Source organism: Tinamus guttatus, unplaced genomic scaffold (genome assembly GCF_059628265.1).
Source record: "Tinamus guttatus ecotype Peru unplaced genomic scaffold, ASM5962826v1 Tinamus_guttatus_pri_ptg000033l, whole genome shotgun sequence".
NCBI lineage: Eukaryota > Metazoa > Chordata > Aves > Tinamiformes > Tinamidae > Tinamus > Tinamus guttatus.
The window spans coordinates 1,137,145-1,156,359 of record NW_028288567.1 but is presented as its reverse complement, the minus strand read 5'-3'; the positions used below and the strand labels follow the sequence as shown (position 1 = coordinate 1,156,359).

Here is a 19,215-nt window from a genome sequence, read left to right as displayed (position 1 = left end):
TTTTTTAAAGAAATAAATGAAAGGGATAAGGTAAAAATATTGAAAATCTTGGTATGCTCTTTAAGTCCAGATAGAAAAATAAGACCATTTTAGTCATAAAGCTGCAAAGGGAAGTAGCGTTCAGGCTGCAGAGAGGCGTGATGGATGTGGGCAGCAGTTATTGCCATGCACGAAGATAAAGGTGGTTTGGGCAGAGACAATTTCCTCACGTTGAAACTTTCCTGTGGGGAAGCAGGCTGCCTCGTTGCTTGTAGCGATAGACACTAGGTCGGACTAACTTATTCTCTAGGAGGCAGTAGCATCTTGGTCTCACTTTAGGGTTTGTGCAAGTCGTGGATTAGCAACCTCCATAACAAGGGTCCTGTAATTCCCACAGTACAGAATGGCTGAATTTGTGACTCATCAGGATCAAATGGAAGAGAGTGGTAGGAAACAAACCACATAAAAAAACAAATTGTAAATGTTGTTGTGGGTTGAGTATCAAAAGATCCTTCTCTCAAAATGCAGAAAATTGGTTCTTCAGAGTTTATTAAGTGAAGCTTTGTATCCGAAAGAAAAGTCCTGATGAGTTAAATATCACTACGACATATTTGCTGCCATATTGCCATAGGGATAGTCCTGTAGCAGGCAGGAATCATGTCTGTCATCTTTGGTGTTTTCAGGAGCAGTTTCTGTTCAGCTTTTTGCAGTGAGATGCTGAAAGTCTGTAAGAGCATCATAGCATGCAGGACAGCTGAGGTCAGTGTTGTTAATTTGAAAGCTCATTATCCTTTTGAAGCTGAGATGTGGTAGGGCCTTCTGATTGCTTTGCAGGAAACACGCAGAGGCAGAATTAAAGAGGGGAGACCAATAAGCGATAAAAATGGGTTAAAATATAAGCTAGAGGCAAGCATGAGCAGGGAGTGGGCATCCAGCTGCTGTATTTTCTTCCTGGTTCCAAGCTTTCTCTGGTGCTATGTGAGCTCTTGACCTTTTGAGGAATATATGTGCCCCTGAGAACCAAATTGGTCATTTGATTTCAGTTTAATTTATATTTTCTTTATTTCTAGAGGAAAGTAATGGATGTAGGGATTATCACAAAGAACTCTTGATGTTTGGTTCTATAGCACTATATTCCTACACATTTATGGAAGTTGGTTTCTGATCGTGGAAATCTCCCTGTATGTTCTGTAACCAGTTCCATGACTCTTAATGTTTATGTTCTCTTCTGTGGTTAAATACAAAATCCATTATGTGACCTCTCTCCATGAGATAAATACCTGACTTGCTGTAGGGTGCCTCTTCCTTCAGGCTCTGAAAGGGCAATTTTCAATAAATTCGATAGAGATGACAGTCTTTTTAGCAGTCTTAGATATCATTCAATGGAATTAGAATTGTGTCTTTTTCATTTTCTTATATTTCACTATTTCAGGCATTTCATCACAAAAGAATGTGTAACTACAACGTGCTCCCAATGTACGGGGAGAGTTAGGGTTTCGCTTCCCGGCCTGCTGGACGCAGGTCAGCGCTGAAGCAGAAGCCGTGACCATGGGTTGGTGAGCAGTGTCTGACGACAAAACGCTGCTTCAGCAGGGTCCTGCCTGGGCACTTGTATGCCTTTCTGATGAGGGTTTGGAGTGCGGGGGTAAAGGACCTTGTGCTGGTTTGTGGAACGCTTCACCTCTCACTTGGGCACTCGCAGATGGGATCTGCAAGACACCGGGCTCGGGAAGCGCTTGCAGGAGCTGCTGAGGAGCAAGGAATAGGTTAAGCCCCCCCTTTCCAAAGCAGGTGGCTCCCGGCGGAGCGCAGTCCCTGCAGTGCTCAGCATTCATAGCCACAAGCCAGGGCCTCGGAGATGGCTGTCACAGCTCCTGTGGCAGAAAGCTCCGGGGAGGAAAGGAGGCATCCTCTCCCTCCTCAGTCACTGGGTTTATGTCTACAGAGCTCACTTAATAGAAAACTCACTGATACAAAAGAAAAATACACTGGCTGTTTTCTGGCAGTATTTGAATCACAGTTTGAATCTTCCAAGAAAATGAACCCCCCAGGCTGTTCTGGGCTGGTGAAAGTGGCTGTCCAGAACAGTTGGTGTTACTGATTCCTTATGTGTGATAAGGGCGGCTGATCAGGGATTTGGAGCTCCCACACAGAGCTCAAACCTGTCACCTGCTTCTGTTTGGGGCTCCGTTCGGGCCAGTGCCGCGGAGGCCTCGCTTCAGCACCATGGCCAGCATTGAGGGCCGCCTGGGCTCGCCTGCCGCCAACACGCTCCGCTCCGATCCCGCGTCTTTCAAGTTTGGAAAATTGGATTATTGTTTATATCCCCTTGGAACAAATCCCCCTCATGCCTCATCAGCCTGCCTTTACATCACCGGAAGTCTGCTAGTGTTGGTAGGCCTCTCCTTTGCTTCTGTAAGACAGGAGCGACTCTGTGGAAGGAAATGTAGTGATAGCAGCATAAAAGTTTTATGAAAGTGAAAGTTTAGGTTAGCAGAAAATGTTGTAGCTGCATTAGCTACCCAGAGGCAATTCTGATTTCTGTTGACTGAAGACTAGCCATTATGAATGGCTTCTCCCACCTGATCCTTATTTATTTATTCATTTTAAACTCTACTGACTTTAACAGGAAAGTACCAAGGCCTTCAGGCCTCAGACTACCAGTTGTAGTTGGAGTTTTTCTTGTACAGTAGAGAAAGAATATTCTGATTAATTTATCATGCTAAGAAAAAAAAAAAAAACTTGTGTGGAAATGTATTGTGAAAAATCCAGAGCTTTCAGTCAGGTCTACAGTAGATGTAAGCTGACCTCAGTTGTGGGTTTGTCAAGATGATTTGTCTCTCTGAGAAATAGTCCTGTATAGGAGCTGAATCTATATGGACTTACTAGCAGATATCTGGCCTGGCTGAAAATCAGGCAATCTACTTGTGGCTGAGTACTGCCAGAAAGAGTTAGGTAATTATAGTCAGCTACTAAATCACTAGCTCCAGACTGCCTCTAAAATGTACTTCAAGGCTTAAGAAAAAAATAGGTGAATTTATTCCTGTTTTTGGAGCTATATTATAAAGCTATATAGTAGATAACAGTTGGATTTTTTTTTTCTCCTGATAGGAGAAAATGTCAAATTGCCTTTTCAGGAGTGCTATGGGAGATCTTGTCCAATACCAGATTCATAGAACTTGCTTATTTTTGATGCTTATTTCTCATGTTAGCAAATATGTTCTTGCAAACTCCATTGCGGTGAGGTATAAAACACGGATGTGTTTAGAGTACTAGGCACTGTTCTATCCACTCAAATCCTTTCACTTGTCATAGATAGCTTGCAGGATAAGCTACTGACTGATCTGTACACATAGTAATTCCTAATAGTATCACTTGTTCGGTGATGTAATGGTAACGGGGAGCAAGGCTTTTCCAGAAGCAGGACCTCGTTAAGCACTGAGTCTGCATAGTGCTGGAGTAGGAGATGAGATGGCTCAACAGGTCCCAGGTGATACTAGCATTTTCCAAGACTGGCATCAAATGCACTGATAGTTTTCTTTCTTTCTTTCTTTCTTTCTTTCTTTCTTTCTTTCTTTCTTTCTTTCTTTCTTTCTTTCTTTCTTTCTTTCTTTCTTTCTTTCTTTCTTTCTTTCTTTCTTTCTTTCTTTCTTTCTTTCTTTCTTTCTTTCTTTCTTTCTTTCTTTCTTTCTTTCTTTCTTTCTTTCTTTCTTTCTTTCTTTCTTTTTCTTTCTTTCTCTCTCTCTCTCTCTCTCTCTTTCTCTTTCTCTTTCTCTCTCTTTCTCTCTTTCTCTCTCTCTTTCTCTCTTTCTTTCTCTCTCTCTTTCTCTCTTCCTGCCTTCCTGCCTTCCATATCTGGATGCACACTCTGCCTGACTTTCTGTTATGGTAAAGTGCTGCTCGTAAAGATTGTATTTATAGCCAGCTCTTGTGACTGTTATTCAAGATCTTTTGAGGGGTATTTGAAATGACTGTAAAAAATATTTTGAATTAAAATTCAACATATGAGTTCTCTGACAGAATCTGCTAAATGTTTTATTAGTTTGAGAAAAGTCACTGCTTCTTTTAGAGAGAATAAACTAAATAATTTTATTTCATTTTGTCTGTTTTGCTTTATAATGTGTGATCTCTCTCTGTTTATACCAAAGCTTATGCTCCATACATCGCTTGATACATCTGAGACCAGATTCAGTTGCTATAGGCAGATGTAATTCTCACTGTGCCTGGTTCTAATCTTAGCTCCTGATTAGCCTGGAGTATCTTCTGCAGTGGTGTGAGATTCAAATCTGGTCACTGAACTTAATAAAAGATTATTGCAGAGTGGACATTTATCCTTAGAAATGATGTAGTTCATGTTACAGCATGTTAGTTTTGTAGAGCCATTGAATACAAAGTCCATGTCTTCTATTTTGTGACTTGCTTTTCTTTGGTGTCTGGTTAAGTTATATTCCCTTGTGGTCAGTACAAAGGCAGACTGCTGTAAACACGATCATCTTTATTATTCTTATTATTCTTATTCTTATTTATTTAGAAGAGATTGTAAACATTTGGAAGAGATTTTATTTAGTACACTTGCAGGTTTTGTAATGCTTGTAATCTTGCTTATTTTCTCAAGGCTGGGGAAAGTTTGCCCGCTTGACGCGTGCCCTCACGAGCAGCCGAGGCGTCCTGCAGCAGCTTGCTCCAAGCGTGCAGAAAGGAGAGAACGTCCACAAGCACTCGCGGCTCGCTGAGGTAACGCTTCCTTCCCTCAGGAGCCCTGGCGAAGCGCCCTTACCCTGCGGGAGTGCAGGCCCAGTGCTCTCCGGCCTCCTTTGCCCTGGAAATGTGGAGTCCGGCGTCAGGCACGGGAGCTCGGGAGGACCTCGCATGTGCCGTGTCCTGGGACAGTGACAAGAAAACTGTTGTTCAAAAGCCCTCATGTAAACAAATTGTAGTTTTGGGTTACATATTTGGGTTCCATGCTATTACCATAAAAATAATGCTTTTTTGCTCTTTTTTGTTTCTGCTTTCTCCTGGGGACCTCGGCATTAGTAGAGTCTTGGACTAATCACTTGGGTAACATATAGGTGTGAATACTATGACTAGTACAGAAGGCATTTCTGGAGATTTTTCGTTCTTATAAGGTCCAAGGAGGTTGACAAGGCTGAGGAAGCAGGCAGGAGCACAGGAAATTTGAGGGGCTGTCTTTCTGAAGATAGTGCACTGTTGAGGGCACATCTTCATTATCATCATACATCAATCATACATTATACGTCATCCCTCTCTTCTGCCATTACACACCTACTATAGATTAGAGTTGTAAATTCTTCCAATATTACAAATAGCTAGATGAACAGCTTTGCTCTCCACAGAATTTAATTCAGTGTTATTAGCACTGTGCCCTGTAAGAATATGACTTGATTCTTTTATTTATAGTTTTGTTTTGTTTTAGTAGGACCCCAATGTGTGTTACAAACTGGTTAAAATATTTAATTATTGCTTTTATGGACAGAAGAACTATAAGGTGCCATAAGCAACACTGAAGACAATTTAGAGAAGTGAAACTTTGAGATCTGGTCCAAACAGATCACAAAGTTTTGGGACGACGCTCCCCAAAGCGTTGGGGCTTTAGGGCTCTAGGGCTTTTTTAGGGCTCTCACCACGAGGGGGAGAGGAAGTCTCAGGTTTCCTGCAGTTGTCTCCTGGACTGTTAACAGGGGCTCTCTCCTGTAGGGACAGCTTAGAAAAAGTCTTGCTCTGCTGCTGCTGAAGATATAGACCAATATAATGTGGCACTTCTGTGTCACTCACTGCTGTCAATGCCATGGCAGCAGCTGCACTCTTGACAACAATATCTGCACTGTTTCAGTATAGCTGGGTCAGACCGGGTCGCACTGGCAAAGCAGAAGGTCAGACACTCGGGTGGACACTGCATGGTGGTAGGAGCGAGTACCATGTGATTATCATGTTTTCACCCTGAGGTTTCTTTTTAGTGTCCTAGATTTTGGGGCCCTCTCCCTCTTAGTTTAACTCCCGTAGTCTGCCAAATTCTATGCATTCATCTAAAACATTTCAACGGCACAGCAGCAAATAATATTTCCTTCTTTTTATATGCCTACCCATGAATTTTAGTTCATGCAAGGATGTAGGCAGTAGAGTGTAAGGCAAAGGGTCTGTCTGAGATTATTCAGTTTGTCTCACTGAGCCTCAGCCTGCATCTAGGAGGCTACACAACACTGAAACTTCTTGCTGGCCGCTGTGGACAAGCTTTTGCAAATGTTTTGGCTGGTACAGCTAGTACATTCATGACAAATAACAAAGGCCAAGTGTATAGTTTATGTGTGTAAACTATATATAATGATATTGCCATTGTTATCTTAAAAGAACATTAGCCCCAACTGTGATGTTAGGTGCCTCGTTGTACAGCTACTGTAATTCTACCGAAGTCAATAGAACTATGCTAGAGAAAAGCAGTGTGCAGATAACCATACAGAGAAGCCCACTTTTCTTCTCTTGAAGATACATGGGTTGTAAGGCTTCGTAATCTAGAAAGGACTCCTGGTAATATTTCAAGTGGGATATCTCATTGTATTTTCAAATTTGTTTTCTTTCTTCATCTCTGCAGTAACCTATTTGAAATCTTAAGGTCAAATTAAAATACATCCTTTTACTTGCTTACACTGGCATTTCATGTCAATCTTGTTCGCCCTGGAAAGCTCTTCATTAATTGGGAGATTATCAGTGTTGCTGCTAGTCCACTATTAGTTATCTTTTTGAAGAGCCGAGGAGTCAGCGCTGTCCTAGAATCTGAGTGGGGCTAAGTGTTGTGCAAACAAACATGAGTCTGCCTCAAGGGCTTACAGTGTGTTATTATTTAGAATAAATTACTTCAAAAGAGGTGTTATGTTGATGACAAGCAATTTTGTTTTGTCCACAATCTATGGATGGCACAAGTAGCATCTGTTTAAAGCCTCGACCACTGGCTTTCGGCATTTTGCTTAGATTTCTTTAGCCTTAGTCCTGTAACAGCAATCAAATTCACTGTTTATAGTTTATAATATAGTTTATAATTTAGTTTATAATTTGCTTATATAATAGCAAATTCATTATAGCTTAAATTCGTTATTCAAGTAATGCAAGTGTGTGAGGTAACTGTGCGAGTACATCTACAATGAGATGAAAAGTAATTAATAAGATTTTTTGTGGCTTCATCACTAAGGAGCTGGTTTTAGGAAGTGTTCTTCCTGGCCATTGCACAGTGTGTGTGTCTTTTGCACTCAAGATATTGGCTAATGCGGTTTATCCAGGCAGTTCTGGATAAAAATGTCATAATTTAAAAATTGCAATACTTATGAGAAGTAGAAAAATTATAATGGTGCTTAATACTACTGCTTAGTAAAGGACTTTCCACCAGTCTTATTGTAAGTCCTGTTTAGCAGAAGCATGTAACCGCCCATAAACCTACTTCAGGTTGAGACTTAGCACTGAGCTCTTGGTCTAAGAACAATTTGTGTGGATGCCTGTGAACAAAAACAAGAGAAAATAAGATAAAGATAAATCAGACATATGCATTGCAAGCAAAAAGGGTGAGACCGAGTTGGAAAATACATATGTGTGTGTACATATATATATATATTTTAGTCATGTAGTCTTAACATAAATACTTCATTGTAACCACTTGTTGAACTTCTTTGAGTCCTGACTGGTGATGTATTTGCCATTTTTAAAGTAAATTGAGGATTAAAACCTTTTTATTTTGTGTTAAATTAAAAAAAACAGTGTAGCAAACTCCTAGTGGAATTTGTCATTTTTGCTCTTAAAATAATATTTTTCTGGCTTTAAAGAGCTATTAAAGCATCATTCATCGTTACCACAAATAATAATTGCAGATAATACAACAGTAGTGGCTAATGAATCATAAGTAATTTGAATAATACTTGCATTAATAATTTTCTGCAATGAGTAATTCTTTTATTGTGGTATAACTGCATAACGGAAAAAAAAAAAAGAGTCTTCCAGAACAGGGCTATTTCAATGATTGAAAATGACAGTAGTGAAATACTTTCTCAATGAAAATGGGTGGAAGCCTGGTACATTGGTGTATTTGATTGCTTACATTTTCTTAATAATTACTTTCATGTTCACCTTTTGGGTTTTTCTGCTGTCCGGGAGGAGAAGTATCTTTGCAAGCAGTGTGATTATAGTTGTTTCGTGGCAGGAGGTAGACATCACCCGTGGCTCCTTGCATGAATGTTGTGTTTCAGGTGGCACCCTGCTCCCCAGCGCTTGGAGGAGGGCAGCGAGGGCAGCAGGTACTTGCTCTTCTCTGCATCTCCCTGGCCCCTCTGGATGCTGCGGAGGGAGGGAAGATGCAGTCCTTCATCTCTGGATGAGCCGGGGTGATGTGCGTGCCTGGAAGGATGGTGGAAAAGTAGACAGACAGTGTGGCCCTTGATGTGAGCCGTGGAGGAAAGGGCTCTTCCAGCTTCCAGTGCAGCAACCTGGCAAAATCAAGAACTTCAGCAACAAGCTCTGTGGAGCTTCTTCCATTATTTTTGCATAGCAGTGAACTCTCTTGTTGCACGTAATGATAAACACGCACCATTGTTTTCTGAGAAAATTCAGTATTATTAGAGGTTTTCTTTTTTTTTTTTTCTCCCTTCCTTCAATGATGCCTTTGAAAGCCCCAGGCTGGTAGTCTTGGAGACTGCAAGACTTTTGCTGATCTGTAAAGCAAATTGGCTTTCCAGGCAGAGGTGGTGTGAGCTAAGCCAGAGCCCTTCTTGCATCGCAGGCAGTGAAATTGATAGTTCGTCTGTCCGTTCGGGGGTCCTAGCAAGCTACTGGAGTGTTTTTACAAGGTGCTCCTTAGAGAGGGGGTGAAAGGGAGCCAGAGCTACAACCTGTAACCCATCCCACCTGAGCAAAAGGCTGGAGACACCCCAGGCTTGCTTCAGGTGGTTTTCCTCACTGTGCAAGTGACTCCCATCTCCTGCCCTGTCCCCAGGCTCTTTTGAGACGTGCAGCCACACACTGGTGCACGTCTGTCCAGTAGAGACCAGGTGAAGCTAAGGCTGTTGGTCAGACTTAACCAGAGACCCTGGGGTGGTAGAGAAGCTCTAGAGGTGGAAGAATATTAATGTAATCCCTAAGCATTCAAGTATTTTGGACATTTACTTATTAAATAAAAGGGGAAGGAGACATTGGTTCTTTTGTGTTACTGTGCTGTAGCCCTTTGAATCTCAAACAAGTTAGGAAAGAAACTTTTCACTTGATGACATTTTAAAACACTTGAGTAGTGAAGTTGTTTATTTTATTGATGATTCAGAACTTGAAGTTTCTCTCCCTGTTCAGTTCAGTTTTACATCTGTGCTGTTCCACTAGCTTTACTGGTGTCTTTTCTGATTTAAAGCAGACTAATGGATACCATAATTTAGCTCATTCCTTATTTGCTAAGCAGGGAAGGTTCTGACCTTCTTTCCTATTATTCAGGTGTGTGAGAATGCATTAGTATGTTTCTTAGTAACTTTAGTTTTCAGGATGCAAAACTTCAGCACGTTCCTGGATGGCCTAAATGGGGTGTGTTTGTTAATTTGTGGTCTAGAACTTAAAGTCTGGTATGTGTAAGAAGAACTGGTGGTTTCACATTGTAAGAGGTAATAAAAATTAATGAGGTCATATAAATTTTCTATACTGGCTAGATCTTAGTATTAGAACTAAAATCCAGTTAACTGACACCAAAATACTGCTCTGTTGGAAAGCGCTTGGTTTTGCTGATCAGTTGTTTCATTGACTGAATATGCACAGGACTCTCCTTGCCCAGTGAAGTATATTCAAGGCTTGGGATCTTATGTTAGAATTGCTAATCAAGCAAATCCTCCTTTGTAGCCCAGTGCTCTCTAATTGATCCAGGTACAGCTCCTATGCTTAAAAGGGATGGCAGGAGGCTCTGCGATACTGCTCTTTTGCTAGAGCTTTTGCCAAGAACACATACCCCACTATCAATAGCTTCAAATAAGCCCTGAAGGGAACGTGGCCAATTCAGAAGGCAACTTGTGTGTCTTCCAGTCACTAGCAGTGACTTCGGCAGACTGCAGCAGCTGGCACGGCTACCTGCAGAGAAGACACCTCCTCTGTCTTCTGCTGTTTCCAGCTCCCCTCACCAGAAGGCAGCTTCTTGCTGTAGCATGGAGAACCTGGGTGAATCAGGGTTCAGGTGTGCTGGAATACCTTCTGCTGTGAGAGCCATATCTGAATCCTGGTCTGATCTACCAGGGTTCAACATAGCATGTCTTTCCTTGGTCATTTTCATTCTAGAAGTTTGGAGAAACAAAACTATTAAATTTTCCTTTTTTTTTTTTTTTTTTCCCCAAAGTGTTGCTGTTCCTGTGCTAACATGGAGATCTCTCTGAGCAGGTCATGCCAGTTTTCTCCTGGAGAACACAGTGGGCTCTAAGTTAGCAGCCTCGTTTTTGCCTTGCAGCTCCCATCATCACATATTACACATATGCAAGGGGCTGTGATCTGACAATCTGACCTCTGTTGTGCACAAGAGTAAGTGATTTTTGTGAGGTTCAGAGAAACAGGGAACTTGATCTGTGGCTGTTTTGTCCAAGAAGGACTCCTATAACTGATTGTTTTCCTTTGTCCCTTTTGGCTGTTGGAAAAAAGCCCACCAGTTCACACACACACAAAAAGAATAATAAAAAAGCACTCAGAGAAGCCTGCAGATAAAAATCCGTGTCCAAATAATTGATGTTAATAAGCTGAGATAAGGAACACGAAAGAAAGACATTCTGCTATTATAGCTACAATGTTTGATCTTTTCCCAGAGATGGCAGCCATTTAATTTCCTTCTCCACTCCTATTTCTCTGAATTCTGATGAAAATAAATATAAAAAAGCAACCGTGATCTGCATAGTTTTCCTGGATTGTGAGAGTCTGGGGTTAACAAACACATTTCTCTTGAGCAAACCACTGTCTTTTCAGTTTTCACCAGAATAAATTTCTTTTTAAGATTTAACTACTTTTTTACTCGTAAACAAGCTCACATTGGTTTCATCTTTATTTATATCCGTAGATATAGGATATACAAGACAAAGGCAATCTTGTAGGAGGAACTTCAGTTGCAAAGATTGAGAGACATGATCCTACTCTTTTTGTATAAGCATGCAGTACAGGGAAGACTGTAGACTTCAGATGAACACCCCTGATCAAGATGCAAAACCACAGTACTCATACTTAAATGCTCAGACTTAACTGCTTATTTTCCCACCGGACCAGACTGCAAAGAAAATATTCCTAAATTAAGTATTACTTTAAGGTTCCATGCATAAAGAGTTCAAAGAATTAATGAGTGATTAATAAAATCCTAGAGATTATTCCAGCACTCCATTTCTTAACCGTATCTTCTACGTGCTTGGCTGTATCTATATGTGCTTGGCTTGAGGTCCAAAGTCTTAAATGCTTACAGGATAATGTTTGCTGTAGTGCTTTTTGAATTCCAATTTGACTTTATTGTAACTAGATATTGAAGACGCTGATCTTCTCTCAGTGAAAATTTAAATATGGGCATTGTTCATTGAGGCTAATGCTAGCTCCCTGTGGGCTTTATTCCTGCACTGAGCAGAGAACAGGAGCAAAGGCCATTGCGCTCACAATATATTGTAATGCAGAACCTGATTTCAGATACAGCATAGTGAAGAGCTACCTATCTAATGTTCAAAAGCAGTGTGGTCCATTGGACCTCCTCCTGGGCTGCGAGGCATAAGTTGTGAAGTTATGGTATTTCCTGGCATCTTGTCTCATCTGTCTCATCCATTTAGACTGTGGAAAGAGCTGTCTCTTCCCTGTATGTCTTGGGGGCCTGGTGCATTAGGCTTAGTACCAAAAAATAACGACATTAAAAGAAATAAGTTTTCTTAGGTTGATGCTGGTTTATTTAAAATAATGCTTATCTTGACTTGCTGACTGCTTGATGGCGTTGAAGGGAATTAGTGGGCATGTATTCTTATCAGCTGTTGTGCTGAGCTCAAGAATCTGCAATGTGCAAAATTGCATTGAAATTTAAGCATGTTTCCTTTTTCTCCTTAAATCTGTCACTCCAGGTACTGCAGCTGGGCTCTGAAATCCTCCCACAGTACAAACAAGAGGCACCAAAGACACCACCACATATAATTTTGCATTATTGTGTTTTCAAGACTACCTGGGACTGGATCATCCTGATCTTAACCTTCTACACTGCAATTTTGGTCCCTTACAATGTCTCCTTTAAAACCAAACAGAACAATGTGGCATGGCTAGTAGTGGACAGCATTGTCGATGTCATTTTTTTGGTAGACATTGTGCTTAATTTCCATACCACCTTCGTGGGGCCGGCAGGAGAGGTGATCTCTGACCCGAAACTGATCCGCATGAATTACTTGAAGACTTGGTTTGTGATCGACCTGCTCTCGTGCTTGCCGTATGATGTCATCAATGCGTTTGAGAACGTTGATGAGGTCAGTATGCTAGGTCCCCTTTTACCCCCCTATTTTATTTTATTTTTATGGGAAAAAGGAAAAACAAGAAATAAATGGGTGATTTTAAAGAGATCAGATTCATGTGCATGTGTTTCTAGTAGCAGCTGTTGTCACACGTAGATGTTCGCTGGTAAGTCCTAACCATAAGGGTCCATTTTTATCTGCATTGAGAGAGGCTGATGTTTTTGGTGTCAGAAATTCATGCTGATTTTCCTTCGATCTATATTCTTAAAGTTTAGGAGGACAGGTAGAAGCAAGCAACAGAACCAGGGTACACCACTGAGGAGAACTACTTCATCTAACATTCTGTGAATAGCTTGAACTGGGGCATAAGGATTACTGGAGCATGGTTCTCTTTCTCCCCCTGTAGCTGAATGGGATACATGCACTAAAGGCAATTCTTCTGTGGACAGTGGGGAGGTTTAACATGCTTTTCTCAGCTGCATTTAATGTGATGTAGCAGGTGGCAAAGGCAGGTGATGTGACTGACTGATTCTCCTTGGTCAACCAGATTAGTGCGTGGATATCTGGTGATCCATGCCCATTGTTTGGGAACATTTATTTTAGAGGAAGATATAACACTTGAAGATACTGTTTGGTGCTTGTTTGATAAGTTCATGTTTAGAAGAAAGGACAGAGAGAGATCTGGAAATCTAAACTCCTTGTTCTTTCTTGCTCATTTATTTATGAACAGGTCACAAACCAGCAAAAGAGCTAATATTTAGGTACCTAAAACCACAATACTACTCTGGCTTAACTGCTGCTTTTCCTACTGGATCAGGCTGCAAGGAAAATATGCCTAAGTTAAATATTACTTTAATGGTTCCTGCACAGAGAATTTAAAGAGTTAATAAAATTCTAGAGGTGATTCCAGCAGTCCACTTATTAACTGAGTATTATATCATCTGTGCTATCAACCAATTATGTATCTATATTTATCTGTGATGCATACTAAACCTGTAGCATGAATACACAGTCCATCACTGCTTAGCATTTAATATTTAGCTTGCAATATTTAATTTTTATGAGTTCCTTTAGAATATGACCACATTATAAATATGACCTATCTACCTTAGTCCTGAAATGGAGATATTAAAAGAAAATTATACACAATGAAATATCTGCATGAAAACATAAAAACCACATTACTTTTGTAACAACCATGCAGGTTGTTTATCTAACTAGATCCATTTAAAGAGTTATTTTTCTCTTTGACCTGAGGATAAGTAGGCAAACTATTGGATGCAGTGGAACAAACATAATGTTATTTGATATTTAATTCCCTAGAGAAGCTTTCATTTTATATAAAGCTACAGACTGAAATAACACGAATGAGATCATCTAAAGAAAAAAACTTGGTAAGAACCTGTCCTTAAATATTTGTTTGTCATAAAGTGCCGCCAGCCTGCAGGTTCCCGTGCAGTGCTTTTACATTTTACTGCATTGTTGCACTGAGACAGCAGCAGACAGAGTGATTTGCCAATATCCAGCATTTACACTGAGAGCTAAAAGAAAACAACTGTCGCACTCTCTCCACAGATACTAGCAACCTGCTAATGATTTTGCTGGAGAGACATTTCATAACTGTAGTCTGGTGATGTGACCTGTGGGACATCCCTGAGGAATATGTCTGTACCAGTGGCTGTGACATGGCTATGTCCATACCAGTGGCTGTGAGGGCTATGACACAGCCCTCAGGCTGAGCACAGATACACTGGGACTCATGGCCGTGATTCTACAGAGAAATTAATGCTATGCTACTTTGAATTTCTCCAGGTTCTTAGTCTTCCTGCTGCCTTGCCATGATGAGCAGCTGATTGGTACTTTAGTTTTCCTGTGGCTCTTCAACAGACTCTTTAATCAGTGTAACAGTGTTGGTTTTAGTTATTCTAGCCATCATGCCCAAGGAAAAAAAAAAAAACATTCTTCTTCATGCTGTCCTTTCAAGACTGTTCATCTCTTTTTCCTCTAGTGGGTTCTGACATTCAGCTGGTATAAATCATTGCAGGGTCATTAGAGCAGAGTTTTCCACTGGTGTAAATTGCTGTACTTCTGTTAAGGGCTCATAGACTGGTTTACAGGACCTTAGGGGATTTGCCAAGAACTTCAGCAGAATGATGCAGAGCACATCAGGTGAGGATTTGGAACAGTGTATGCTGATCACTGGTTCATGAACTGCCTGTGGAGAAAAAGATAACCTTTTATTAAAGAAGAAAGCCACATTCAAGGAGTCTTGAAGGTAGAAAGGCGCCAGTTTAGACCTCCTTCTCTGCTCTGTAGACAACTCCCTTGTGGACCAGTCTCTTTCAGACTTGCTGTCTTCTCATTCACTCTGGACTTCACATCATATTAGTTCACAGCTGGGAGTTACCTTTTAAATAAAAATAAAAAGGATGCTGGGCTGCAGTGCTCTGATTAGAAGTGGAGTGGCCAAGCTGGCTTACTACCCAGGTGCTATTTTGATTTTATTAAAGGTAACTTTCATGGAACTGTGAGAGTGGAGTCAGTAGGTGGCCCTGGCTGCTGCAGGGACAGCGAATTTCACATTGAAAGTCTGGAATTGTTTTTACTGCTTCCAGTAAATAGCCTCTTTAAAAAAAAATAGATATTAAATGATGCCCTGTGTCAGCAGTGGTCATAGAATGAGATAAAGGCTATAAATTCCCATTTTCCTCTTCCAGTATTTTCCATATACAATTTTAAGCAAGATGAAACAGAATCCTGTTTGCTTTGTTGCAGTCCATGTTGCAAAGGGAGATCAAACTATGTTGGGATCAAACTATGTTGGGAGACGAACTATGCCCAGCCATGTTTTTTTCTGCCTGCTATAACTTTCTGTAGAAAAAGAACTGTCACTGAAGACACTGAGGGTGTCTTGAACGAGCTAACCTGAGAAGCCAGTTTGTTCTTAAGAGTGCCATACTTCCCATGATGGATAAAATGGATTGATTTGCGTGGGATGAAGTATGAAGCTGTGAGGTCAGTGTGTTTCACAGCCTTTTTACCTCTTTGGAAAATTTTGGGACCCTCTTGCAGAAAACAGGCTAATAATAATGAAGTAATTTTTGTCATCTCTAAGGTGTTCCACCAATAAGATCTAAAATTTCACAGGAAATGAGGGAATGAGAGTTGCTTGATATTTTTAAAAGAACTTGATTTAGGAAAGTTCAGATTCGTTTAGAATATTTTGATTTTTCTTTTCCATTTTGAAGCAGCTTATTTTGCAATTTAGATTGTTCTGTTGTAAAATATAATGGAAAATATATTTTGAAACAAAATGAGTGCGACATCTTTGTTGTCCATAATTCTTGGCGTTTGTTGCAATTTGGAACATTAGAATATTTTTGATTCTCAAAGTTTTTTATATAATTGAAATTCCAGTTTTGCCTCTGCACTGTTGGGAATATTTTGTCCATAAAGTTGAATTTGAATTCATTAACAATTAATCAATGCAACTATTAATAATTGCAATTAGTACAAGAGGCACTTAATTCTAAATAGCCATGTCTATAGATGAAGACAGAAAAAAAAAAGTAATGATTTTTTTTTTCAAGGCAATAGATTTAAATATGTGAATGTTTGAATTTTCTGGTCTCAGGTGCCATGCGCAAACAGACAGAACACTGTACCGCCTTTTTAGACACTAAGAAAATTCAACAAATGATATGTGTGTTTGTGTGTGTGTATATATATATATATATGTATATATACACATATAGATGCAGGGAAATTTCCATGGTTACCCAAATGAAAAAGTGAAAGAAAAGTAGTAAAAGCTCTTCCTGCCCTTTCTATACAGTGAACTGATTTTACAGTTAAATACAAGTCACATTCTTGACCTGCTGTAGAACTTCTCAAGAAGAAAGCACTCCAATGATTGATGAATAAACATAATGCTAGACTTGGATTTCCTGCCATTAAATCAATAGAATATATTCTACTTTGAGTAAGATGAAAATATTGGCACAATGTTTGCAGAGTCCTCCAAGTATCTGGTATCAGTTTCTCTAGAATTTGAATGATCAGAGTAACATTTGACAGTAATCTTTTGCAGTAATTAGTATTTTTCCTCACTTAAGGAAATGCCATCTACTTTGGGGAATAATGTTATCTTTCTTGAAAGATATCTTCAGTCATCTTAATGCTATCTTTATCGAAACATCAATCGGTAGATTTAATAAGGAACAGGCTTAAAGAAAATTCCATTTTTTTGGTCAAGAACAGTTCAGCTTAAGACCTTGAATTCCACAGGCAAGTTGAAGCATATTTTTGCAGTGTCAGCTTAAGCAATTTTAAACTGTGGTTTTCAGCCATAATATCGTAAGATATAATTTATGTTGGAAAAATTTTGACTTATTACATGTGACACTGTTGTTGTGAAATCACATGGCAGGAGTGGAATCTAGTCATGTCACCACCAAATAAATCTCTGGAATAGGGAATTTGTAATAAAATTGCTATCTGCATTTGAATGAAACAATATGATCAATTGTCGGCTGATACCAAACTGAAAACCATACATGTCTCTTATTAGTTGAGGTAGAAGAGAAATAAAAGAACAGTAAAAGGTCGTCAGGAATACATGAAAAAAAATATATACACTAGATCATTTATATATGAATATATAAATATATATGTGTATATATATAATTTATATATGAATTTATATATTTATATTTATATATTCATATATAAATGATCGAGTGTTAGCTTAACTGTATTAGTAGAAGAGAAATTAGTATTAAAATAAAGAAGATGTATAACTGTCAAAGGAAGGAATTTATGGTTAAAAAGTCCTAGAAAAGAAAAAACACAATATACTAATAATAGAAGTAAGTTAAGCAATTTAGTGCTAAGTGAGCATAGCGTAGCCTGAAAGTAAATAGTGAGGTATGAGAGAGGAAAAAAGGAATGTGTTGCTGGTCAGATGTCTGGCAACTGGTGAGCCAATACTTTTGCAATAGATTAATTTAAACCTTATTAGTGGAATAATCTCTCGCTCTAATACAAATTAGTTCTCTAGGAATCACTGCAGCAGCTACACGGAAATGCATGCAACTTTCCAAGCACTGTTTTCTCGTTTGTTTGCTATAAGGGGCAAGGAAGTAAATTATCATGATACTTACAGTTTTGTGAAATAGAGGGGCCTGAAAAGGAAAGATTTTGGATAATTTAATTTGCAGACTGAAAAATACAAATGTTAAGAGTCTTTTAAGCTTTAAATAGCTGTAATTTGAAAGTCAGTTGAAAGCTCTGTCATTCATCTGTCCTATTTGGATCTGTCTAATTGGGAAATACTAGAAGTGCTTTGGATGCGAGTCTATTGATATATCTGGTAATGAGCAAATATTTTTCCATGGCTAATTAAAATTAAAGCATTTCTAATGTGATTTCAGATGCCCTAACAGAGCAGCTAAATGCTGCGGAGTGCGACCCGAGCGCAGAGGGGAGGTCGGCAAAACGCAGCTCTGGGACGTGCCGACTGTAGGCGAGAGGGATGAGCGAGACGCCCCAGCGTGGGTTCCTCCTCACGGGTGCTTTATGGGGAGAGTCGAGGGGCACTCGGTTGGGTGTCCCCTGGTGAGAGACGCCAGCGCCATAGGAGAGTGCCCTAGGAGGAAGGGTAGCGCCCGCGCTGTCCGCGGCGCTGGGAGTGGGGCTGGGCTGTTGGGGTCCCTCTGTGGTGGAGCTGGGGGCATCACGTGGAGCCTGGGGGCTTTCACTTGTGGAAGGAGACAGGCACAAGGGAAAGGAGATGCCACCAAAGGAGGGGAGCTGTTAACCTGGCCCCGAGGGGTTGTGATGGCCAGGAATTGCTCCTTAACGGGCAGGCAGGCCCAAGAAATCTATGAGGTAAAACAGATTGCCAGGAGAAACCAGAGCGGCAGAGGACCGCTTACTGTTCAGTTTCTGGAGAATTTGATCCAGTTTGTGTCTGTCTCTACAAAATTTCACCCATTTTTTCAATAAAACAGTGATTTCCTTTAACTTTTTGCCTTAAAAGTCCAGCTTTTGTGCTGCTGCTTAGGTGCCTCCTTTACGCTAGCCTGTCAAAGCAGAGCCCCCCTTTCCTTCCAAAGCCTGCTTTCCAAAGCGTGTTGGTGTCACACGTAGGCACTGCACTGCTCTACTATTGGGTAACCAATTTAGGATTATATCCTGTCCTGTGTAGCAAGCCTGCTGTAAGTGTTAAATTCGTTTAAGTTCTGCTGACTCCCCTATTGTCCCCCAGGCTCGTGCATATGAACCTTGGTGGTTCATATGTATCCGCGCTGGCTGCCAGTGGATATCCCTTCCCAAAAGTGAATACCAGAGAAGGATGCCCTGCTGCATCCTTGCCCACCACCTGCTCTGCAGGTTCTGCTCGTCAGTGTCGAGATGCCAGTTAGTGCCTCTTCCACACTACTAATGTTCAGATTAGGCTAAGACACAGATAAGAAGGGGCATTATTGGGTTTCAAGGCTACTTTCTTACAGCTTTGAAATGCAGGACATGATTTATCATACTGTGAAAGACAGAATAGTGCTCCACACAAGCTATTCAATCTGTATAAGGCTAAAGGAATTAAAATGCTGAATTACATTTTCAGTGATAATGTATGGCGATAGCCTTTATCCAAGAAGGAGAGCTAATTGAATTTATTAGATTCTGAATTATTTCAAAAAGCAGTTATTAGCGTGATCCTTACACTGCATGTAAAGGGAAGCTTGTTTCAGACACTAGATCAGGTGCC

The 19,215-nt window shown here is 40.2% G+C and overlaps 1 protein-coding gene across 1 annotated transcript in view; it reads left to right on the top strand.

Annotated features, from left to right (window-relative positions):
• The window catches only part of KCNH1 (potassium voltage-gated channel subfamily H member 1), a 171,015-nt gene that overhangs the window by 24,420 nt on the left and 127,380 nt on the right, over positions 1-19,215 (top strand). Inside the window, exons 5-6 of the mRNA XM_088531827.1 lie at positions 4,595-4,713; positions 12,069-12,461. Coding sequence (XP_088387953.1) covers positions 4,595-4,713; positions 12,069-12,461 — 512 coding nt within the window. The remainder of the gene's footprint in view (positions 1-4,594; positions 4,714-12,068; positions 12,462-19,215) is intronic.